General features: G+C 38.8%; 1 protein-coding gene across 1 annotated transcript; it reads right to left on the minus strand.

The window, feature by feature from the left end:
- Positions 1–306: 306 nt before the first annotated feature.
- adcyap1b (adenylate cyclase activating polypeptide 1b) lies at positions 307–23,411 on the minus strand. Its single transcript, XM_021614342.2, has 3 exons — positions 23,308–23,411; positions 11,178–11,282; positions 307–715 (listed from the first exon to the last, which is right to left on the minus strand). Exons 1-3 carry the CDS (start codon positions 23,409–23,411, stop codon positions 532–534), a joined length of 393 nt encoding a protein of 130 aa, XP_021470017.2. The 3' UTR covers positions 307–531.
- Positions 23,412–25,798: the final 2,387 nt, after the last annotated feature.

The following is a 25,798-nucleotide window of genomic DNA, read 5'->3' on the forward strand; positions in this document are numbered from 1 at the left end:
GAAGCTTGTGGAAGGCTTCCCGAAATGTTTGACCCAAGTTAAACAATTTAAAGGCAATGCTACGAAATACTAATTGAGTGTATGTACAATTCTGACCCACTGGGAATGTGATGAAAGAAATTAAAGCTGAAATAAATCATTTTCTCTAGTATTTATTCTGACATTTCACATTCTTAAAATTAACTGGTGATCATAACTGACCTAAGACAGGAAATTTTTACTGTGATTATATGTCAGGAATTGTGAAAAACTGAGTTTAAATGTATTTGGCTAAATTGTATGTATTGTAAGCTTCCGACTTCAACTGTAAATATATGTTTAAGGAACACAGGCACAAACCACTTTTTGGTCAGATATAGTATAGCATTCATAAGGATGTAGTTTGAAAGATGAGTATATATAACAGAGAGTTAGGGTCAGAGTTGGGGTCAGAGTTAGGGTCAAAGTTAGGGTTAGGGTCAGAGTTTGGGTTAAGGTCAGAGTTAGGGTCAGAGTTAGGTTTAGGGTCAGGGTAAGGGAGGGCTAGAATCGCTACAAATATGTGAGCCTCCATACTTTGTTCCTAAATCGCTGTCTGTACCTTCTCCCCAACACTGCCTCCAGGTACTTCTTCATAGCCATATGTTTCCTGTAGCGACTGTAGCCGTCTGTGAAGATGCCGTCTGAGTGACGCTTTGATAACGGCTCCGATTCATCCTCCATTCGACTCTCCTCACTGCATTGACATGGGACAACATATTAGTACAGCATGGTACTACATAACACTCTCCTCAAATAAACACATAAACATCATATTAATACGTCATACTATATGTCATATTAGTATATACAGTGCCTTGCGAAAGTATTCGGCCCCCTTGAACTTTGCGACCTTGTGCCACATTTCAGGCTTCAAACATAAAGATATAAAACTGTATTTTTTTGTGAAGAATCAACAACAAGTGGGACACAATCATGAAGTGGAACGACATTTATTGGATATTTCAAACTTTTTTAACAAATCAAAAACTGAAAAATTGGGCGTGCAAAATTATTCAGCCCCTTTACTTTCAGTGCAGCAAACTCTTTCCAGAAGTTCAGTGAGGATCTCTGAATGATCCAATGTTGACCTAAATGACTAATGAGAATAAATACAATCCAACTGTGTGTAATCAAGTCTCCGTATAAATGCACCTGCACTGTGATAGTCTCAGAGGTCCGTTAAAAGCGCAGAGAGCATCATGAAGAACAAGGAACACACCAGGCAGGTCCGAGATACTGTTGTGAAGAAGTTTAAAGCCGGATTTGGATACAAAAAGATTTCCCAAGCTTTAAACATCCCAAGGAGCACTGTGCAAGCGATAATATTGAAATGGAAGGAGTATCAGACCACTGCAAATCTACCAAGACCTGGCCGTCCCTCTAAACTTTCAGCTCATACAAGGAGAAGACTGATCAGAGATGCAGCCAAGAGGCCCATGATCACTCTGGATGAACTGCAGAGATCTACAGCTGAGGTGGGAGACTCTGTCGATAGGACAACAATCAGTCGTATATTGCACAAATCTGGCCTTTATGGAAGAGTGGCAAGAAGAAAGCCATTTCTTAAAGATATCCATAAAAAGTGTTGTTTAAAGTTTGCCACAAGCCACCTGGGAGACACACCAAACATGTGGAAGAAGGTGCTCTGGTCAGATGAAACCAAAATTGAACTTTTTGGCAACAATGCAAAACGTTATGTTTGGCGTAAAAGCAGCACAGCTGAACACACCATCCCCACTGTCAAACATGGTGGTGGCAGCATCATGGTTTGGGCCTGCTTTTCTTCAGCAGGGACAGGGAAGATGGTTAAAATTGATGGGAAGATGGATGGAGCCAAATACAGGACCATTCTGGAAGAAAACCTGATGGAGTCTGCAAAATACCTGAGACTGGGACGGAGATTTGTCTTCCAACAAGACAATGATCCAAAACATGAAGCAAAATCTACAATGGAATGGTTCAAAAATAAACATATCCAGGTGTTAGAATGGCCAAGTCAAAGTCCAGACCTGAATCCAATCGAGAATCGGTGGAAAGAACTGAAAACTGCTGTTCACAAATGCTCTCCATCCAACCTCACTGAGCTCGAGCTGTTTTGCAAGGAGGAATGGGAAAAAATGTCAGTCTCTCGATGTGCAAAACTGGTAGAGACATACCCCAAGCGACTTACAGCTGTAATCGCAGCAAAAGGTGGCGCTACAAAGTATTAACTTAAGGGGGCTGAATCATTTTGCACGCCCAATTTTTCAGTTTATGATTTGTTAAAAAAGTTTGAAATATCCAATAAATGTTGTTCCACTTCATGATTGTGTCCCACTTGTTGTTGATTCTTCACAAAAAAATACAGTTTTCTATCTTTATGTTTGAAGCCTGAAATGTGGCAAAAGGTCGTAAAGTTCAAGGGGGCCGAATACTTTCGCAAGGCACTGTAGATCCTACTAAATAGATCTTACTACATACAGTAGATCCTACTACATACACTAGATCCTACTGTACTACATAGATCCTACTACATACAGTAGATCCTACTGTACTACATAGATCCTACTACATACAGTAGATCCTACTGTACTATATAGATCCTCCTACACACAGTAGATCATACAACATACAGTAAATCCAACTACATAAATCCTACAACACAGTAGATCATACTACATACAGTAGATTCTAATACATACAGTAGATCCTACTACATAGATCCTACTACATAATGTCAATCATATTACATAGGTCCTTCTACATACAGTGAATTCTACCACATATATCCTATTACATACAGTAGATCCTACTACATACTGTAGATCCTACTACGTACAGTAGACCGTCTTACATACTGTACACCGCACTACATACAGTAGATCCTACTACATACAGTATATTTTACTACATACAGTATATCCTACTGTACTACATACGTCCTACTACATACAGTAGGTCCTATTAGATACAGTATATTCTACTAAATATATCCTAATACTTACAGTAGGTCCTACTACATACTGTAGATCCTACTACATACTGTAGATCCTACTACATAGATCCTACTACATAGATCCTACCACATAGATCCTACTACATACAGTAGATCCTACGACATACAGTAGATCCTACTACATAGATCCTACTACATACAGTAGATCCTACTACATACAGTAGATCCTACTACAGATATCCTACCACATAGATCCTACTACATTCAGTAGATCCTACTACATTAGATCATACTAAATACGGTAGATCCTACTACATTATATCCTACTATTTAATGTAGATCCTACTATATACAGCAGATCCTACTACATACAGTAGATCCTACTACATAAAGTAGATCCTACTACATACAGTAGATCCTACTACATAGATCCTAAAACATACAGTGGTTCTTACTACATACAGTAGATCATACTACATTAGATCCTACTACATGCTGTAGATCCTACTACATACTGTATATCCTACTACATACAGTAGATCCTACTACATAGATCCTACTACTTACACTAGATCCTACGACATAGATCCTACTACAAACAGTAGATCCTACTACATAGATCCTACTACATACAGTAGATCCTACTACATACTGTAGATCCTACTACATACAGTAGATCCTACTACATACTGTAGATCCTACTACATACATTAGATCCTACTACATACTATAGATCCTACTACATAGATCCTACCACATAGATCCTACTCCATATATCCTATATTCATACAGTAGATCCTACTACATACTGTAGATCATACTATATACAGTAGATCCTACTACATAGATATTACTACATACTATAGATCCTACTACATAGAGCATACTACATAGAGGAGAACCTACTACAAACTGTAGATCCTACTACATAGATCCTACTACATAATGTAGATGCTACTACATAGATCCTACTACATAGATCCTACTACATAATATAGATCCTACCACATAGATCCTACTCCATATATCCTATATTCATACAGTAGATCCTACTACATACTGTATATCCTACTACATACAGTAGATCCTACTAGATATAGTAGATCCTACTACATAATGTAGATCCTACTACATTAGATATTACTACATACAGTAGATCCTACTACATTAGATCCTACTACATATTGTAGATCCTACTACATACTGTAGATACTACTACATACAATAGATCCTACTAGATATAGTAGATCCTACTACATAATGTAGGTCCTACTACATCAGAACCTACTACATACAGTAGATACTACTACATACTGTAGATCCTACTACATAGATCCTACTACAAACAGTAGATCCTACTACATACAGTAGATCCTACTACATACAGTAATTCCTACTACATACTGTAGATCCTTCTACATATATCCTACTACATACAGTAGATCCTACTACATTAGATCCTACTACATACTGTAGATCCTACTATATACAGTATATCCTACTACATATATCCTACTGCATACTATAGATCCTACTAGATAGATCCTGCCACATAGATCCTACTCCATATATCCTATAATCATACAGTAGATCCTACAACATACTGTAGATCCTACTACATACAGTAGATCCTACTACATATTGTAGATCCTACTACATACTGTAGATCTTACTACATACTGTAGATCCTACTACATAAAGTAGATCCTACTACATAGATCCTAAAACATACAGTGGTTCTTACTACATACAGTAGATCATACTACATTAGATCCTACTACATTAGATCCTACTACATACTGTAGATCCTACTACATACTGTATATCCTACTACATACAGTAGATCCTACTACATAGATCCTACTACTTACACTAGATCCTACGACATAGATCCTACTACAAACAGTAGATCCTACTACATAGATCCTGCTACATACAGTAGATCCTACTACATACTGTAGATCCTACTACATACATTAGATCCTACTACATACTATAGATCCTACTACATAGATCCTAACACATAGATCCTACTCCATATATCCTATATTCATACAGTAGATCCTACTACATACTGTAGATCCTACTACATAGAGCCTACTACATACAGTACATCCTACTACATACTGTAGATCATACTATATACAGTAGATCCTACTACATAGATATTACTACATACTATAGATCCTACTACATAGAGCATACTACATAGAGTAGAACCTACTACAAACTGTAGATCCTACTACATAGATCCTACTACATAATGTAGATGCTACTACATAGATCCTACTACATAGATCCTACTACATAATATAGATCCTACCACATAGATCCTACTAGATATATCCTATATTCATACAGTAGATCCTACTACATACTGTATATCCTACTACATACAGTAGATCCTACTAGATATAGTAGATCCTACTACATAATGTAGATCCTACTACATTAGATATTACTACATACAGTAGATCCTACTACATTTGATCCTACTACATACTGTAGATCCTACTACATACTGTAGATACTACTACATACAATAGATCCTACTAGATATAGTAGATCCTACTACATAATGTAGGTCCTACTACATCAGAACCTACTACATACAGTAGATACTACTACATACTGTAGATCCTACTACATAGATCCTACTACAAACAGTAGATCCTACTACATACAGTAGATCCTACTACATACAGTAATTCCTACTACATACTGTAGATCCTTCTACATATATCCTACTACATACAGTAGACCCTACTACATTAGATCCTACTACATACTGTAGATCCTACTATATACAGTATATCCTACTACATATATCCTACTACATACTATAGATCCTACTAGATAGATCCTGCCACATAGATCCTACTCCATATATCCTATAATCATACAGTAGATCCTACTACATACTGTATATCCTACTACATAATGTAGATCCTATTACACAGATCATACTACATACAGTAGGTCCTACAACATACTGTAGATCCTACTACATACAGTAGATCCTACTACATACTGTAGATCCTACTACATACTGTAGATCCTACTACATACTGTAGATCCTACTACATACAGTAATTCCTACTACATACTGTAGATCCTTCTACATATATCCTACTACATACAGTAGATCCTAATACATTATATCCTACTACATACAGTAGATCCTACTACATACAGTAATTCCTACTACATACTGTAGATCCTTCTACATATATCCTACTACATACAGTAGATCCTACTACATTAGATCCTACTACATACTATAGATCCTACTAGATATATCCTACCACATAGATCCTACTCCATATATCCTATAATCATACAGTAGATCCTACTACATAATGTAGATCCTATTACACAAATCGTACTACATACAGTAGGTCCTACAACATACTGTAGATCCTACTACATACAGTAGATCCTACTACATAATGTAGATCCTATTACACAAATCGTACTACATACAGTAGGTCCTACAACATACTGTAGATCCTACTACATACAGTAGATCCTACTACATATTGTAGATCCTACTACATACTGTAGATCCTACTACATACTGTAGATCCTACTACATAGTTACTACTACATACAGTAGATCCTACTACATACAGTAGATCCCACTACATAGATCCTACTACATACAATAGATCATACTACATAGATCCTACTACATACAGTAGATCCTACTACATACTGTAGATCCTACTACATAGATCCTACTACATACTGTAGATCCTACTACATACAGTAGATCCTACTACATATATCCTACTTCATACAGTAGATCCTACTACATAGATCCTACTACATACTGTAGATCCTACTACATGCAGTAGATCCTACTACATACAATAGATCCTACTAGATATAGTAGATCCTACTACATAATGTAGATCCTACTACATTAGATCCTACTACATACTGTAGATCCTACTACATGCAGTAGATCCTACTACATACAATAGATCCTACTAGATATAGTAGATCCTACAACATAATGTAGATCCTACTACATTAGATCCTACTACATACTGTAGATCCCACTACATTAGATCCCATTACATACTGTAGATCCAACTACATACAGTAGATCCTACTACATACAGTAAATCCTACCACATAGAATCTACTACATACAGTAGATCTTACTACATACTGTAGATTCTACTACATAGATCCTACTACAAACAGTAGATCCTACTACATACTGTAGATCCTTCTACATATATCCTACTACATACAGTAGATCCTACTACATATATCCTACTACATACTATAGATCCTACTACATATATCCTACCACATAGATCCTACTCCATATATCCTATAATCATACAGTAGATCCTACTACTTACTGTAGCTCCTACTACATAGTTTACTACATTCAGTAGATCCTACTACAAACTGTAGATTCTACTACATAATGTAGATCCTACTACATAGATCGTACTACATACAGTAGGTCCTACAACATACTGTCGATCCTACTACATACAGTAGATCCCACTACATATTGTAGATCCTACTATATACAGTAGATCCTACTACATAGTTCCTACTACATAGAGTAGACACTACTACATACAGTAGATCCTACTACATAGATCATACTACATACAGTAGATCCCACTACATACTGTAGATCCTACTACATAGATCCTACTACATACTGTAGATCCTACTACATACTGTAGATCCTACTACATAGATCCTACTATATACAGTAGATCCTACTACATACTGTAGATCCTTCTACATATATCCTACTACAAACAGTATATCCTACTATATTAGATCCTACTACATACAGTAGATCCTACTACATACTGTAGATCCTTCTACATAGATCCTACTACATACTGTAGATCCTACTACATACTGTAGATCCTACTACATAGATCCTACTACATAGAGTAGATCCTACTATATACAGTAGATCCTACTACATACAGTAATTCCTACTACATACTGTAGATCATTCTACATATATCCTACTACATACAGTAGATCCTACTACATTAGATCCTACTACATACTATAGATCCTAATAGATATATCCTACCACATAGATCCTACTCCATATATCCTATAATCATACAGTAGATCCTACTACATACTGTAGATCCTACTACATAATGTAGATCCTATTACACAAATCGTACTACATACAGTAGGTCCTACAACATACTGTAGATCCTACTACATACTGTAGATCCTACTACATATTGTAGATCCTACTACATACTGTAGATCCTACTACATACTTTAGATCCTACTACATAGTTCCTACTACATACAGTAGATCCTACTACATAGATCCTACTACATACAGTAGATCCTACTACATACAGTAGATCCTATTACATAGATCCTACTACATACAGCAGATCCCACTACATAGATCCTACTACATACAATAGATCCTACTACATAGATCCTACTACATACTGTAGATCCTACTAGATATAGTAGATCCTACAACATAATGTAGATCCTACTACATTAGATCCTACTACATACTGTAGATCCCACTACATTAGATCCCATTACATACTGTAGATCCAACTACATACAGTAGATCCTACTACATACAGTAAATCCTACCACATAGAATCTACTACATACAGTAGATCTTACTACATACTGTAGATTCTACTACATAGATCCTACTACAAACAGTAGATCCTACTACATACTGTAGATCCTTCTACATATATCCTACTACATACAGTAGATCCTACTACATATATCCTACTACATACTATAGATCCTACTACATATATCCTACCACATAGATCCTACTCCATATATCCTATAATCATACAGTAGATCCTACTACTTACTGTAGCTCCTACTACATAGTTTACTACATTCAGTAGATCCTACTACAAACTGTAGATTCTACTACATAATGTAGATCCTACTACATAGATCGTACTACATACAGTAGGTCCTACAACATACTGTCGATCCTACTACATACAGTAGATCCCACTACATATTGTAGATCCTACTATATACAGTAGATCCTACTACATAGTTCCTACTACATAGAGTAGACACTACTACATACAGTAGATCCTACTACATAGATCATACTACATACAGTAGATCCCACTACATACTGTAGATCCTACTACATAGATCCTACTACATACTGTAGATCCTACTACATACTGTAGATCCTACTACATAGATCCTACTATATACAGTAGATCCTACTACATACTGTAGATCCTTCTACATATATCCTACTACAAACAGTATATCCTACTATATTAGATCCTACTACATACAGTAGATCCTACTACATACTGTAGATCCTTCTACATAGATCCTACTACATACTGTAGATCCTACTACATACTGTAGATCCTACTACATAGATCCTACTACATAGAGTAGATCCTACTATATACAGTAGATCCTACTACATACAGTAATTCCTACTACATACTGTAGATCATTCTACATATATCCTACTACATACAGTAGATCCTACTACATTAGATCCTACTACATACTATAGATCCTAATAGATATATCCTACCACATAGATCCTACTCCATATATCCTATAATCATACAGTAGATCCTACTACATACTGTAGATCCTACTACATAATGTAGATCCTATTACACAAATCGTACTACATACAGTAGGTCCTACAACATACTGTAGATCCTACTACATACTGTAGATCCTACTACATATTGTAGATCCTACTACATACTGTAGATCCTACTACATACTTTAGATCCTACTACATAGTTCCTACTACATACAGTAGATCCTACTACATAGATCCTACTACATACAGTAGATCCTACTACATACAGTAGATCCTATTACATAGATCCTACTACATACAGCAGATCCCACTACATAGATCCTACTACATACAATAGATCCTACTACATAGATCCTACTACATACTGTAGATCCTACTACATAGATCCTACTACATACTATAGATCCTACTACATAGATCCTACCACATAGATCCTACTCCATATATCCTATAATCATACAGTAGATCCTACTACTTACTGTAGCTCCTACTACATAGAGCCTACTACATTCAGTAGATCCTACTACATACAGTAGATCCCACTACATATTGTAGATCCTACTACATAGATCCTACTACATACAGTAGACCCTACTACATACAGTAGATCCTACTACATATATCATACTACATACAGTAGATCCAACTACATACTGTAGATCCTACTCCATAGATCCTACTACAAACAGTAGATCCTACTACATTAGATCCTACTACATACCGTAGCTACTACATACAGTAGATCCTAATACATAGATCTTACTACATACAGTAGATCCTACTACATACTGTAGATCCTACTACATAGATCCTACTACATACTGTAGATCCTACTACATACTGTAGATCCTACTACATAGATCCTACTATATACAGTAGATCCTACTACATACTGTAGATCCTTCTGCATATATCCTACTACATACAGTAGATCCTACTACATTAGATCCTACTACATACAGTAGATCCTACTACATACTGTAGATCCTTCTACATAGATCCTACTACATACAGTAGATCATACTACATTAGATCCTACTACATACTGTAGATCCTACTACATACTGTAGATCCTACTACATAGATCCTACTACATACAGTAGATCCTACTACATACTGTAGATCCTACTACATAGATCCTACTACATACTGTAGATCCTACTACAAACAGTAGATCCTACTACATACTGTAGATCCTACTACATAAATCCTACTACATACTGTAGATCCTACTACAAACAGTAGATCCTACTACATACTGTAGATCCTACTACATAGATCCTACTACATACTGTAGATCCCATTACATACTGTAGATCCTACTACATAGATCCTACTACATACAGTAGATCCTACTACATAGATCCTACTACATACAGTAGATCCTACTACATACTGTAGATCCTTCTACATAGATCCTACTACATACTGTAGATCCTCCTACCACACAGGTCATACTACTGTAGGCTATACAGGTATCATCATCAGAGCAGTGAATAACAGGTTTATACAGGTATCATCAGAGCAGTGAATGAAAGGTCCCAACAGGCATCATCATCAGAGCAGTGAATAACAGGACTCTTACCCTACAGGTATCATCATCAGAGCAGTGAATAACAGGTCTCTTACCCTACAGGTATCATCATCAGTGCAGTGAGATACTGCCTCGCTGTCAGCTGGCCCAGAATCTCCCTCAATGTGCTAGCTACCACCTCCTCCGCACGTCTCTCTGTTCTGAGACAACACAACAACACAGAGACATGTTAGAATCAGAACTTGACACACCAACACAACCCTAGACACGTTATAATCAGAACCCCTACACAACACAACTCTGGAAACATTAGAATCAGAACCCCTACACAACACAAACCTAGACACATTAGTCAGAACCCCTACACAACACAACCCTAGACAAATAAGAATCAGAACCCCTACACATCCTAGGCACATTAGAATCAAAACCCTAAATACATTAGAATCAGAAACCCAACACAACAACACAACAATCAACAAATAAGAATCAGAACCCCAACACAACACCAGACACGTTAGAATCAGAACCCAGACACAACAAAACAAACCTAGACACAATAGAATCAGAACCCAGACACAATAACACAAACCTAGACACATTAGAATCAGAACCCCTACACAACACAACCCTAGATATGTTATAATCAGAATCCCTACACAACACAACACTAGAAACATTAGAATCAGAACCAATACACAACACAAGACATATTAGAAACTGAACCCTGAAACAACACAACCCTAGACACATACAAATCAGAACCACAGCACAACAACACAACCCTAGACACATTACAATCAGAACCCTTACATAACAACACAACCCTAGACACATACGAATCAGAACCACAACACAACAACACAACCCTAGACACATTACAATCAGAAACCCAACACAACACAACAACACAATGCTAGAAACATCAGAATCAGAACACTGAAACATTACAACCCTAAACACATTAGTCAGAACCCCAACACAACACAACACTAGACATATTAGAATCAGAACCCCTACACAACACAACCCTGAACACATTAGAATCAGAACCCCTATACAACACAACCCTGAACACATTAGAATCAAAACCCCAACACAACAGCACAACCCTAGACACATCAGATTCAGAGCCTACAGAACACTAGAAATATTAGAATCAGAACCCAGACATAACACAACCCTAGACAAATTAAAATCAAAACCCCTACACAACACAACCCTAGACACATTCAAATCAGAACCCCTACACAACACAACCCTAGACACATTAGAATCAAAACCCCTACAGAACACAACACTAGACACAATGGAGAATCAGAACCCTACACAACATAACTCTAGACACGTTATAACCAGAACCCCTAGAGAACTGTCACGCCCTGACCTTAGTTATCTTTGTTATCTTTATTATTTTGGTTAGGTCAGGGTGTGACTAGGGTGGGTATGTTAGTTTTTGTATTGTCTAGGGGTTTTGTATATCTAGGCGTTTTGTAAGTCTAGGTATTTGTATGTCTATGGTGGCCTGAATTGGTTCCCAATCAGAGGCAGCTGTTTATCGTTGTCTCTGATTGGGGACCATATTTAGGTAGCCATTTTGTATTTGTGGGTTCTTATTTTATGTTTAGTTGCCTGTCTGCACTACTCATATTTGCTTCACGGTTCATTTTGTTAGTTTGTTCAGTGTTCTTTCTTTAATTAAAGAAGAATGTACGCTTACCATGCTGTGCCATGGTCTCCTCCATAAAACAACTGTGACAATAACACAACACTACAACCCTAGACACAATAGAGAATCAGAACCCTACACAACACAACCCTAGACACATTAGAATCATGTCAGGCCTTCACAGGAGAGCCGTTTGAACATAAAAATATATATATATTTTTATCAAACATCATTTGAGTCAATTGGAGGTGTACCTGTGGATGTATTTCAAGGCCTACCTTCAAACTCAGTGCCTCTTTGCTTGACATCATGGGAAAATCAAAATAAATCAGCCAAGACCTCAGAAAAAACCTGTAGACCTCCACAAGTCTGGTTAATCCTTGGCAGCAATTTCCAAATGCCTGAGGGTACCACGTTCATCTGTACAAACAATAGTACACAAGTAGAAACACTATGGGACTACACAGTTGTCATACCACTCAGGAAGGAGACGCATTCTGTCTCCTGGAGATGAACGTACTTTGGTGCGAAAAGTGCAAATCAATCCCAGAACAACAGCAAAGGACCTTGTGAAGATGCTGGATGAAACAGGTACAAAAGTATCTATATCCACAGTAAAATGAGTCCTATATCGACATATCCTGAAAGGCCGCTCAGCAAGGAAGAAGCCACTGCTCCAAAACCACCATAAAAAAGCCAGACTACGGTTTGCAACTGCACATGAGGACAAAGATCGTACATTTTTGAGAAATGTCCTCTGGTCTGATGAAACAAAAATAGAACTGTTTGGCCACAATGACCATTGTTATGTTTGGAGGAAAAAGGGGAAGCTTGCAAGCTGAAGAACACCATCCCAACCGTGAAGCACGGGGGTGGCAGCATCATGTTATGGGGGTGCTTTGCTGCAGGAGGAACTGGTGCCCTTCACAAAATAGATGGCAGCTTGAGGCAGGAAAATTCCGTGGATATATTGAAGCAACATCTCAAGACATCAGTCAGGTTGAAGCTTGGTCACAAATGGGTCTTCCAAATGGACAATGACCCCAAGCATTCTTCCAAAGTTGTTGCAAAATGGCTTAAGGACAACCAAGTCAAGGTATTGGAGTGGCCATCACAAAGCCCTGACCTCAATCCCATAGAAAATGTGTGGGCAGAACTGAAAAAGCGTGTGCGAGCAAGGAGGCCTACAAACCTGACTCAGTTACACTAGTTCTGTCAGGAGGAATGGGCCAGAATTCACCCAACTTATTGTGGGAAGCTTGTGGAAGGCTTCCCGAAAAGTTTGACCCAAGTTAAACAATTTAAAGGCAACGCTACCAAATACTAATTGAGTGTATGTTAACTTCTGACCCACTGGTAATGTGATGAAAGAAATCAAATTTGAAAGAAATAATTATCTCTACTATTATTCTGACATTTCACATTATTAAAATAAAGTGGTGATCCTAACTGACCTAAGACAGGGAATTTTTACTAGGATTAAATGTCAGGAACTGTGAAAAACTGAGTTTAAATGTATTTGGCTACGGTGTGTGTAAACTTCCGACTCCAACTGTAGCTAAGTTTAACCTGTTTGGTTAGCCCCCAGCATTGTAGCATTGTTCATTGTTGTTTAACTAGCTAACGTTAGCTGGCTGGCTTGTTAGCTGAGGTTACGCGACATTTGTACAACTCCTTTTGAATATGTCCAGTGTCAGTAAATGTCTGCAAAAAAGCTAAAATAAATTGTTGCCAGCAGAGTTTGTGTGGCTGTTTTCATGTTATCCATATGTAAACAAATCATCGGTCAGAGTGCTCCGAAAGCTAAACGAGATGAGTGGGGCTAAAGCTTAATAATGATGCTGAATCGGTGTAGACAAAGCAGAGCTCTTGACTAGATACCAAAACATTCAAAGGAGATTTTCTCAAAAGTGAGTATACAAGTTGATCAACTTTCAAAGCAGAATTGCTTTCCCATTGTTCCTTAAATGCAGTGTATGATCTAAAGCCAACATCTCATTTGGCCGCCTTACCTTCCAGTTCTCCGCTGCCTGTGACTGGAACGAATTGCAAAAATCGCTGAAGTTGGAGACTTTTATTTCCCTCACCAACTTTAAACATCTGCTATCTGAGCAGCTAACTGATCGCTGCAGCTGTACATAATCCATCTGTAAATAGCCCATCCAATTTATCTACCTCATCCCCATACTGTTTTTATTTATTTACTTTTCTGCTCTTTTGCATACCAGTATCTCTACTTGCACATGATCATCTGATAATTTATCACTCCAGTGTTAATCTGCTAAATTGTAATTATTTGCTCTCATGGCCTATTTATTGCCTACCTCCTCATGCCTTTTGCACACAATGTATATAGACTATTTTTCTACTGTGTTATTGACTTGTTTATTGTTTACTGTTTATTGTTTACTCCATGTGTAACCTTTATTTAACCAGGTAGGCTAGTTGAGAACAAGTTCTCATTTACAACTGTGACCTGGTCAAGATAAAGCAAAGCATTGCAACACAAACAACAACAGAGTTACACATGGAATAAACAAACATGCAGTCAATAATACAATAGAAAATGTCTATATACAGTGTGTGCAAATGAGGTAGGATAAGGGAGGTAAGGGAGGTAAGGCATTGGTCTATAGTGGCGAAATAATTACAATTTAGCATTAACACTGGAGTGATAAATGTGCAGATGATGATGTGCAAGTAGAGCTATCTCTGCAGTAGATTGCAACTCCACTCCCTTTGGCATTTCTATCTTGATGGAAAATGTTAAAGTTAGGGATGGAAATTACAGGGTTTTTGGTGATCTTCCTAAGCCAGGATTCAGACACGGCTAAGGGCATCAGGGTTGGCGGAGTGTGCTAAAGCAGTGAATGAAACACATTTAGGCTTCTGATGTTAAACTTCTTAGGGCTAGGGGGCAGTATCCTGAATTTCTGCCTGTCTGACATGCTCAAAGTAAACTGCCTGTTACTCAGGCCCGGAAGCCAGTATATGCATATAATATGGTAATGGGGTAATGGTAGTATTGGATGGAAAACACTCTGAAGTTTCTAAAACTGTTAAAATAATGTCTGTGGCTATAACAGAACTGATATGGCAGGCGAAAATCAGAAGAAAATCCGCCCAGTATTAGTTTTCTTTTCAGCTCCCAGGCTCTTATTTTATAAATCTAATGAAACCCCTATGTCACCCAAATTGCAATTCCTATGGCTTCCACTAGATGTCAAAAGTCTTTATTCAAGGTTTCAGGCTTTTATTTTGAAAAATGAACAAGTATTATTAGTTTCAGTGAGCCTGGATAAAATCAGTCTTTCGACGCACGCTTGCAAATTTGGCTATCCTATTGAACATACTTCTTTCCATGTAAAATATTATAGTTTATTTACACTTTAGAGTACCCAAGGATCAAATAGAAACATCGTTTGACTTATTTGGATGAAGTTTAGTGGTAACTTTTTGGACTCTTGTATGCATGTTAAAAGAGTGGATTACTGAAATCAATGGTGCCAACTAAACTGACATTTGAGGATATATTTTCGATTTTATCGAAAAAAAACGACCATTCATATTGTAGCTGGGACCCTTGGGATTGCAAACAGAGGAAGATCTTCAAAGGTAAGTGATTTCTTTAATCGCTATTTGTGATTTTGTTAAGCCTGTGCTTGTTGAAAAAATATTTTGATGTGGGGCACCGTCCTCAGATAATCACATGGTATGCTTTCGCCATTCGACAACGCAATTGGATTAACAAGAAGTTAAGCTTTTAAATTATATAAGACACTTGTATGTCCATGAATGTTTAATATTTCGATATAAAAAAATTGAATTTGGCACTCTCCAATTTCACCGGATGTGGTTGGCTTCTATCCCGTTAGCGGGACACCGAGCCCCAAGAGGTTTTAACCTGTACATCAGAAGGGTACGGCTAAAAGCTATAAGAACTGGTTGTCTAGTGCATTGGGGGCAGAGAATAAAAGGAGCAGATTTCTGTGTGTGTTAGAATAGATTCAGGGCATAATGTACAGACAATGGTATGGTAGGATGTGAGTACAGTGGAGGTAAACCTAGGTGTTGAGTAACAGTGAGCGGTTTCGTCTCTGGAGGCACCAGTTAAGCCAGGTGAGGTCTCCGCATGTGTGGGGTGGGACAAAAGAGCTATCTAAGGCATTTTGAGCAGGACTGAGGGATCTACAGTGAAATAAAACAATAAGAACTAGCCAAGACAGCACTAGACATGGCATATTGACATTAGAGAGGCATAAAGCAATCACAGGTGTTGATCAGGAGAGCTAAGACAACAACGGGTAAAGGGTGATGAATGGGCAGAGCGAGTCAGTTAGGTACATACAGGACCTGAGTTTGAGGTTGGGGCCAACAGCTTAAAACCTGTTATGGATGATGCGAATTTTCGCAGCTTTTTGTTAAAAATCGCGCAACATTTCAAAGTCCTGCTACTCATGCCAGGAATATAGTATATGCATATGATAAGTATGTGTGTATAGAAAACACTCTGAAGTCTCTAAAACTGGTTAAATCGGGTCTGTGGCTATAACAGAACGTGTTTAGGAGTAAAAATCCCTGGTAAAACTGTTTACCAAAAACACAAAAAAAATATTTGTCCGCCATTCAATGTATTGTTTAAGGCGACCTAAAATAAATGAGGATCCCCTGTAAACGCCTACAGCTTCCACACGATGTCGCCATTGCTGTCAATCCTTGGTTACGTCACGAATAGGCCCCTCCTTTCTTGAGGCGCACCACAGTATGTTGTGAAACTGAAAAAATTGACAATGATTTCCAGACTTGCTGCTATCGAATACAGATCGCCCCGTGATCAATTTGATACATCATTAACGTTTATTAATACCTAAAGTTGGTTTAGAAAAGTTGTTTGAAGTGATTTGTAAAAGTTTATAGGCGACTTTTGTAATTTTAAAAAGTGACGTTGCGTCTTGTAAATGGGCTTTTTGCAGCATCAGACTGGCCTTCAGCAAATTACATTTTGGGTATACAATGACGGATTTAATCGGGAAAAAGACCCAATTGTGATGTTTATGGGACATATAGGAGTGCCAACAAAGAAGCTCGTCCAAGGTAATGAATGTTTTATATTTTTTTCTACGTTTTGGGTAGCGCCGGCTACCGCAAAATCTGTTGTTTACGTGTCGTGCTGGTATTTTGGGAGGGTGCATGCTATCAGATAATAGCTTCTCATGCTTTCGCTGAAAAGCATTTTGCAAATCTGACTTGGTGGCTAGATTCACAACAAGTGTAGCTTTAATTCAGTACCTTGCATGTATATTTTTATGAAAGTTTGAGATTTATCGAGTACTATAGTATTAGTATAGTACTATAGGTAGCGCTCTGAAATTTCCGCTGAGCTGTTCCTGTGCAGGGACCACCTCCGTAAGAAGTTAACAAAATGAGGTACCATGTTATTGAAACAGTCCAGGGGACATCAGCTATGTAGCCGAGTGATCATAGGGTCAAAAGAGCAGCAATAGGTGAGTTGGGATGCCATTCTGTAGTCACTACTACGCTAGGCGAGAAGGGGATACACCGTTCAGAATAGCTAGCGGGCCGGGGCTAGTAGATGGCTCTTCGGCGACATCGTAACAGAATAGCCTGTTGAGACCACATCAGGCGATCACGTCGGCAGTCCAGTCATGATGGATCGGCGGGGCTTCGTGTCGACAATAAAGGGTCCAGGCTAATTGGCAAAGGAGGTAAGCCCAAGAATTAGCTGGTATATGGACCTAGATCGAAGATAGCTCAAGGCTAGCTGATGCTTGCTTCGGGACAGTGGCGTTAGTCACTCGTTTGCAGCTAGCTAGCTGTGGTGATCCGGTGTTATGATCCAGAGCGGCAGAATCCAGTGATATGATAGAGAGAAGTCCGATATGCTCTGGGTTGATATCGCGCTGTGCAGACTGGCAGGTGTTGTCCGAGCTAAGGCTGGCTGGTGACCGAGGAAAAAGGTGAAGACCGCTAGCCGTGGCTAACAAAGACCAGTAGCTAGTTAGCTGGCTATCTCCTGATGGAAGTTCCAGTTATAAAGAATAAAAATAGCAGATCCGTACCAAATTGGGTGAGACGGGTTGCAGAAAAGTATATTTATTTCGTAGATAGAATGTGAGATTAAGATATATACGAAAAAGACCTGCTATTTACACGGGATAAGACACGAGATAAGACAAATACACACATCCTACTGCTACGCCATCTTCCCATCTTGGATTTCAAAATAACACAATAGATCTTGTTAAAGACAATACAAATAAAAAACAACAGTTTTTTTTGTACCATAAGGCCATAATGTATTATTCCAGACCAGGTGTAATTTTTATTTTAGCCACTAGATGGCAGCAGCGTATGTGCAAAGTTTTAGACTGATCCATTGAACGATTACATTTATTGCTAAAATGTTTGTATCAAGACTGCCCAAATGTGCATAATTTGTTTATTAATAACTTTTCATGTTCAAAATTGTGCACTCTCCTCAAACAATAGCATGGTATTATTTCACTGTAATAGCTACTGTAAATTGTACAGTGCAGTCTTGAAGCTAGGGGGCACTATTTTTATTTTTGGAAAAATAACATTCCCAAAGTAAACAGCCTATTTCTCAGGACCAGATGCTAGAATATGCATATAATTGACAGCTTAGGATAGAATACACACTAAAGTTTCCAAAACTGTGAAAATATTGTCTGTGAGTTTAACAGAACTGATATTGCAGGTGAAAGCCTGAGAAAAATCCAATCAGGAAGTGACTCTTATTTTGAAACCCCTGTCTTTCTATGCATCCCTATTGACCATTGAAAGGGATATCAACCAGATTCCTTTTTCTGTGGCTTCCCTAAGGTGTCTAAAGCCTTTAGACGTAGTTTCAGGCCTTTATTTTGAAGAATGAGTGTAAACGTCCACATTGCGTAAGTGGTCAGTTGTTGGCTCTCAGTGTGATTTTTGCGCAAAACAGAGAGGTAGCCATTTTTCCTCCCGGTCCTAGTGAACAGCCAACTGTCCCGGTTGATATATTATCGAATAGATATTTGAAAAACACCTTGAGGATTGATTATAAAAAACGTTTGCCATGTTTCTGTCGATATTATGGATATAATTTGGAATTTTTTTCTGCGTTGTTGTGACCGCTATTTCCGGTGGATTCCTGGGCATAACGCATCAAACTAGCGGAGGTATTTGGATATAAAAAATATCTTTATGGAAAAAAAGGAACATTTGCTGTCTAACTGGGAGTCTCGTGAGTGAAAACATCCAAAGATCATCAAAGGTAAACGATTAATTTGATTGCTTTTCTCATTTTCGTGACCAAGTTACCTGCCGCTAGGTGTACATAATGTTTTGCTAGTATCTCGATAAACTTACAGCAAACACTTGCATTGTTTTTCGCTGTAAAGCATAATTTCTAAATCTGAGACGACAGGGTGATTAACAAAAGGCTAAGCTGTGTTTCGCTATATTTCACTTGTGATTTCATGAATATGAATATTATTTGACCGTTGCGCTATGCTATTTAGCGTAGTTGATGACAATTTTCCCGGATCTGGGATGGGTGGTTCCAAGAGGTTTTAACAAGAATTTAAGCTTTCTGCCAATATCAGATATGTCTATGTCCTTGAAAGTTTTCTTGTTACTTACAACCTCATGCTAATCGCATTAGCCTACGTTAACTCAACCGTCCCGTGGACAGGACACTGACCCGAAGAAGTTTTAAAGCTTGTTGTTAGCTAGCTAATGTTAGCTGAGGTCAGATGGCTGGCTTGCTATCTAAAATTAACTTCCATTGATGAACTGTGTACCGTTAGTAATGTTTTTGTCAGAATGCTATTCCACATTGCTAGTTGTAGCCTAATGTTAACTAGCTAACATTAAACGTATTTGGTTAACTTTATCTAGCTATGACAATCGGTTTGTATTGCTAGTACTCAATGGATTGAGCTATGGTTCAATATTTAACTAGCTACACTTTTTAACAAAGACCCCAAGTTAAAGCTTCCTGTTAGCTAGATAACATTAGCTGATGGTAGATGGCTGGCTAGCTAGCTAACCTTATGTGTATGAATTGTGTAGTGATATCTCAGAATGCCATTTCATATCTATTGTATAATAATGCTAAAATATTTGTATCTGTAATATGTCTTTCAGCATCAGTAGAACATGCCTGACTCTCCTCCACCAGTCATACAAGGAGAATGGTCTAACCCTCTGCAGGTACATATTAGAATTGTGCAATAGCAGAGCATAAGTGATTTGGCCCATCATTGTAACACTGAGTTAATTAGTTAAGTTATTGTTATAAAAGGTTATATTCCAATGTTATTTAATGTTTATTTATATTCCATTCCAATATTATGTTCCAATGCTTTTTTTAAATGAATTAAAAACAACCATTGAAAACCTTTTGCTCCTGAATTTAATTTTAAAAACCGCTGGGATTTAAAATCTTGCATTGTTCAAATTATATTTAGTGCAATTGTACATAATGGATTGTATGGAAAAGGAACAATAAACAAAGACAAAGAAAATGAATGTGCAGGTGAGTTAAAAAGAGGGACTTTACATCACATCTCCTCATAGTGAGGATATTAATGGTGACATGGGCAAAACAATTTCCCCCCATATTTTGTTTCAATCATTAAAGAAGACAACTAAACTTCGCTTTAAAGTATTACTTACTAAATAAAACTGATTAAATGGGGGGGGGGGGGGGGGGGGGGGCAGTTACCCCTGAACTTAAAAAACTTTCCTAATGGCAACATTCCATTTATTTCCCTTTATAGTTTATTCACCAAAGCATGACCTTCATCCACATACCAATTTGTTTTTCAAACATTGCTTTTTTGTGTCAGCAGTTAGACATTGTTCTTAAGGTTAGTTACCCCCTAGTACCATACTAACCTATCGTTTTCGTGTCCAAACAATGACAATACTGTGTTTCTGTCAGCTAATATTAATACATATATTTTTATATAGTGCTTTCATTACAAATAATCTCAAAGACCCTGTAAAAACAAACAAAACAAATGTAGAGATCTGGCTGGTCTTAGGCAATGGTCTTCCAAGGCTTCAGATGACAAGGTGTTGTTCAGCCACGTGGTTCAGAAAGGCAGCAATTTATTGTTCCGTCGAAACTTCTGGATTTAAAATAATAATATCTAATTAACTACATTCACACACATTCATTATTATAACAGTAAGGTCAATAATAAGGTTATTAATTCCACCATGATTTGAAACTCTAAGCTATAAGGACTGTCTGACAACTGCAAAATAATTGATTAAAATATGCAGGTAAATTATGGATAACTCTGATAAATATAATAAATGTTGATGGAGCCTTGGCTCTCACCTTGGATCTCCCCAAGGCTCTGCCCACGGCTCTGCCCTCGGCTCTCCCCTCTCCCCACAGCTCTTCCCTTGGCTCTCCCCATGGCTCTCCCCTCTCCCCACAGCTCTGCCCTTGGCTCTCCCCTTGGCTCTCCCCTCTCCCCACAGCTCTGCCCTTGGCTCTCCCCTCTCCCCACAGCTCTGCCCTTGGCTCTCCCCATGGCTCTCCCCTCGGCTCTCCCCTCGGCTCTGCCCACGGCTCTGCCCACGGCTCTCCCCTCTCCCCACAGCTCTCACCTCGGCTCTCCCCATGGCTCTCCCCATGGCTCTCCCCTCTCACGTCGGCTCTCCCCAAGGCTCTGCCCACGGCTCTGCCCACGGCTCTCCCCTCTCCCCACAGCTCTCACCTCGGCCTTCCCCATGGCTCTCCCCTCGGCTCTCCCCTCGGCTCTTCCCTCTCCCCTCGGCTCTCCCCATGGCTCTCCCCTCTCCCCTTGGTTCTCCCCTCTCCCCTTGGCTCTCCCCTCTCCCCATGGCTCTCCCCTCTCCCCATGGCTCTCCCCTCTCCCCTCGGCTCTCCCCTCTCCCCTCGGCTCTCCCCTCTCCCCTCCCCTCTCCCCTTTCCCCTCGGTTCTCCCCATGGCTCTGCCATCTCCCCTCGGCTCTCCCCTCTCCCCTCGGCTCTCCCCATGGCTCCCCCGCACCCCGTCTTCATCCCAAGCAGGGCTATGCTCCTGCAGGTTTCATTCACACCTCTCATTTATTCAGGGTGTCATGATGTAGTACATCTACTATACTATCTACTGTTTCTCTAATGTAATACAAGTTCTATTGTCCTGTCTGGACGGGACCTCTGTCTATTTCAACAAACTAACACCAGCTGACGTTACACACGTTCAAGTCTATCAGTCAAAATAAAGACCTATGAAAAATATTATATAGATCAAATATTATTTGCAATCATTTAGACTATTCCATAACAAACATTTAAAATGTTGTTATAAAATACATAAACTATAATAGCCTGTGCTATTCTGCATAAAAATGTCCATATAATATTCCAATATTGAACGCTGATTCCTGTTGATAAAAACACTGTTTAATTTAGCTTTGATTCATAAATCTTGATAAAGAATAGAGATGGCTTCAGTCTGAGATTAACCCCGATCAGAACTCATATCTATTTTAAATAGGAATGAATAACCAACCTGATCTTGGGATACCTGAGTCCTATAGACGAGCAGTAGATTCTGTAGTGCATTAGGATGCCGCAGACCAACAGCACTAGAGTGGCTCTATGACACCGTGCCATTCTAGAAGGAAAAAACACACTAACTGTTCAAATATAACTGGTAAAACAAACTATTATATATTGTACACAAATTGCTAAATTAAACAAGTAAAAATAGAACCGCACAAAAACAGATTAATGTGTCTATGTGCAGGAAATTCATAATTCTGTATTCTTCTAAATGAATTTGAAGATTAAATAAGAAATGATGTATCATATTCATTCAAAGAAGGAATTCTGTTTCGAGTCTTTCCTCTCCATTTCATAAAGTTTGGGAGTGCCCGCTGTGTTGCACACTTCACCCCGTTCCACTGGGCAGAACTGGGCGTCAAGAGGATACATTCTGCATAAAAATACATTCCACAACTTAACTTATAGATCCTCCTTCATATTCCCCCAAATGAAAACAGCTAGTTTATAAATCAGAAGCTAGATTGGGTAACGTACTTATCGCAGAAGGCAGGCAGAGTAGCGTGCTGCAATGTGCTGGTCCAAGCAGGCTGTTGGTTGTTAGATAGAAAGATACCGATCTTCTTCTTCCTATAATGGCACCTTGTAGCGCCTTTCTTCCTCGTCTCTCTCTCTCTCTCTCTCTCTCTCTCAGCGCGTCACTCCACACAGCCTCTGCACTTTCATACACAATAGGGATAGAACATGCAGTTGAACAAACACCACCTCGGTAGAAAGGAACGTTGCTGTTTGTGTCCATGTCTTTTTTGAAACTTTTAGTCCTGATCTCAGGTTATCTGAAGTTTTATCAGCGGATCATCAGCTGTGCCTTCTTCACTAGTCACATAAAAGATTCTACAGATGTCATCACACCTTTTTCCTGAAGGGATAGAACACTCCAGTTCTTTCCTCAATGATGCCAGATATGCAGCTGTTGGTCATAGGTACCTTAACAAAAAAAAGGTAGGAACGTTGTCATACACATCAATCCAGAGCATCTCAAACATGCTCAATGGTTGACAAGTCTGGTGAGTACGCAGGCTATGGAAGAACTGGAACATTTTCAGCTTCCAAGATTTGTGTACAGATCCTTACGACATGGGGTTTGCATTATCATGCTGAAACATGAGAATGGCGCTAGAAGGATGGCCAAACCAATTGTGCTATTTTGTGAGTTTTTTCACATTGTTTGTCATTTATTTTGTACATAATGTTGATGTTCCTGCCTTTTATGACCGAAAAGAGCTTTTGGATATCTGAACAGTGATTACTCACCTCGAACTGGACAAAGATTTTTTCTTTAATGAGTCTGACACGAAGGGTGCCTTGTGAGAATTGGTCAGCGAGTGGGTAACCCGCGTCTACCATCCCTTCTATTGGCCAACGTGAATAAACTGGATTAGCTCCGTTCGAGACAATCCTACCAACGGGACATTAAAAACTGTAATATCTTATGTTTCACAGAGTCGTGGCTGAACGACAACATGGATAATATACAGTTGGCTGGGTTTTCCGTGAATCAGGAGGACAGAACAGCTACGTCCGGTAAGACGAGTGGTTGTGTGTCTATTTGTTAATAACAGCTGGTGCGCGATGTCTAATATTAAGGTAGTCTCGAGGGATTTCTCTGAAGAGATTTGGCTTGTCTCCTAAAACCCTCACAAACTTTTACAGATGCACAATTGAGAGCATCCTGTCAGGCTGTATCACCGCCTGGTACGGCTACTGCACCTCCCTCAACTGCAAGGCTCTCCAGAGGGTGGTGAGGTCTGCACAACACATCACCTGGGCCAACTTGCCCTCCAGGACACCTACAGCACCCGATGTCACAGGAAGGCCAAAAAGATCATCAAGGACAACAACCATCCGAGCCACTGCCTGTTCACCCTGCTATCATCCAGAAGGCGAGGTAGGAAAAGGTGCATCAAAGCTGGGACAGAGAGACTGAAAAACAGCTTCTATCTCAAGGACATCAGACTGGTAAACAGCCATCACTAACACAGAGAGGCTGCTGCCTACATACAGACTTGAAATCATTGGCCACTTTAATAAATGGATCACTAGTGACTTTAATAATAACACTTTAATAATGTTTACATCTTGCGTTACTCATCTCATATGAATATACTGTATTTATACCATGTATTGCATCTGGCCTTTGCCTCTCTGTCAATGCCCATCCATGTATTTACATGTATATATTCTCATTCCATCCCTTTACTGTGTGTATTTGGTAATTGTTGTGGAATTGTACGATTACATGTTAGATATTACTGCACTGTCGGGAACTAGAAACATAAGCATTTCGCTACACTTGCATTAACATCTGCTAACCATGTGTATGTGAACAATAACATTGGATTTGATTTGAAGCTGTAGACCACACTATCTACTGAGAGACATAGCCGTCTATTTACCACCACAAACCAACGCTGTTACTAAGACCACACTCAATAAGC

This window comes from Oncorhynchus mykiss, chromosome 8 (genome assembly GCF_013265735.2).
Source record: "Oncorhynchus mykiss isolate Arlee chromosome 8, USDA_OmykA_1.1, whole genome shotgun sequence".
Taxonomy (NCBI): Eukaryota; Metazoa; Chordata; class Actinopteri; order Salmoniformes; family Salmonidae; genus Oncorhynchus; species Oncorhynchus mykiss.

Bases quoted from the DNA above. Each gene is read 5' to 3' on its own strand.
- adcyap1b (XM_021614342.2), bottom strand. From the start codon at position 23,411: ATGGCACGGTGTCATAGAGCCACTCTAGTGCTGTTGGTCTGCGGCATC. The intron at 11,283-23,307 runs GTTGGTTATTCA...GTGTTGTCTCAG, and splicing joins CTCAGGTATCCCAAGATCAG to AACAGAGAGACGTGCGGAGG. The intron at 716-11,177 runs GTAAGAGACCTG...ATGTCAATGCAG, and splicing joins CTGATGATGATACCTGTAGG to TGAGGAGAGTCGAATGGAGG.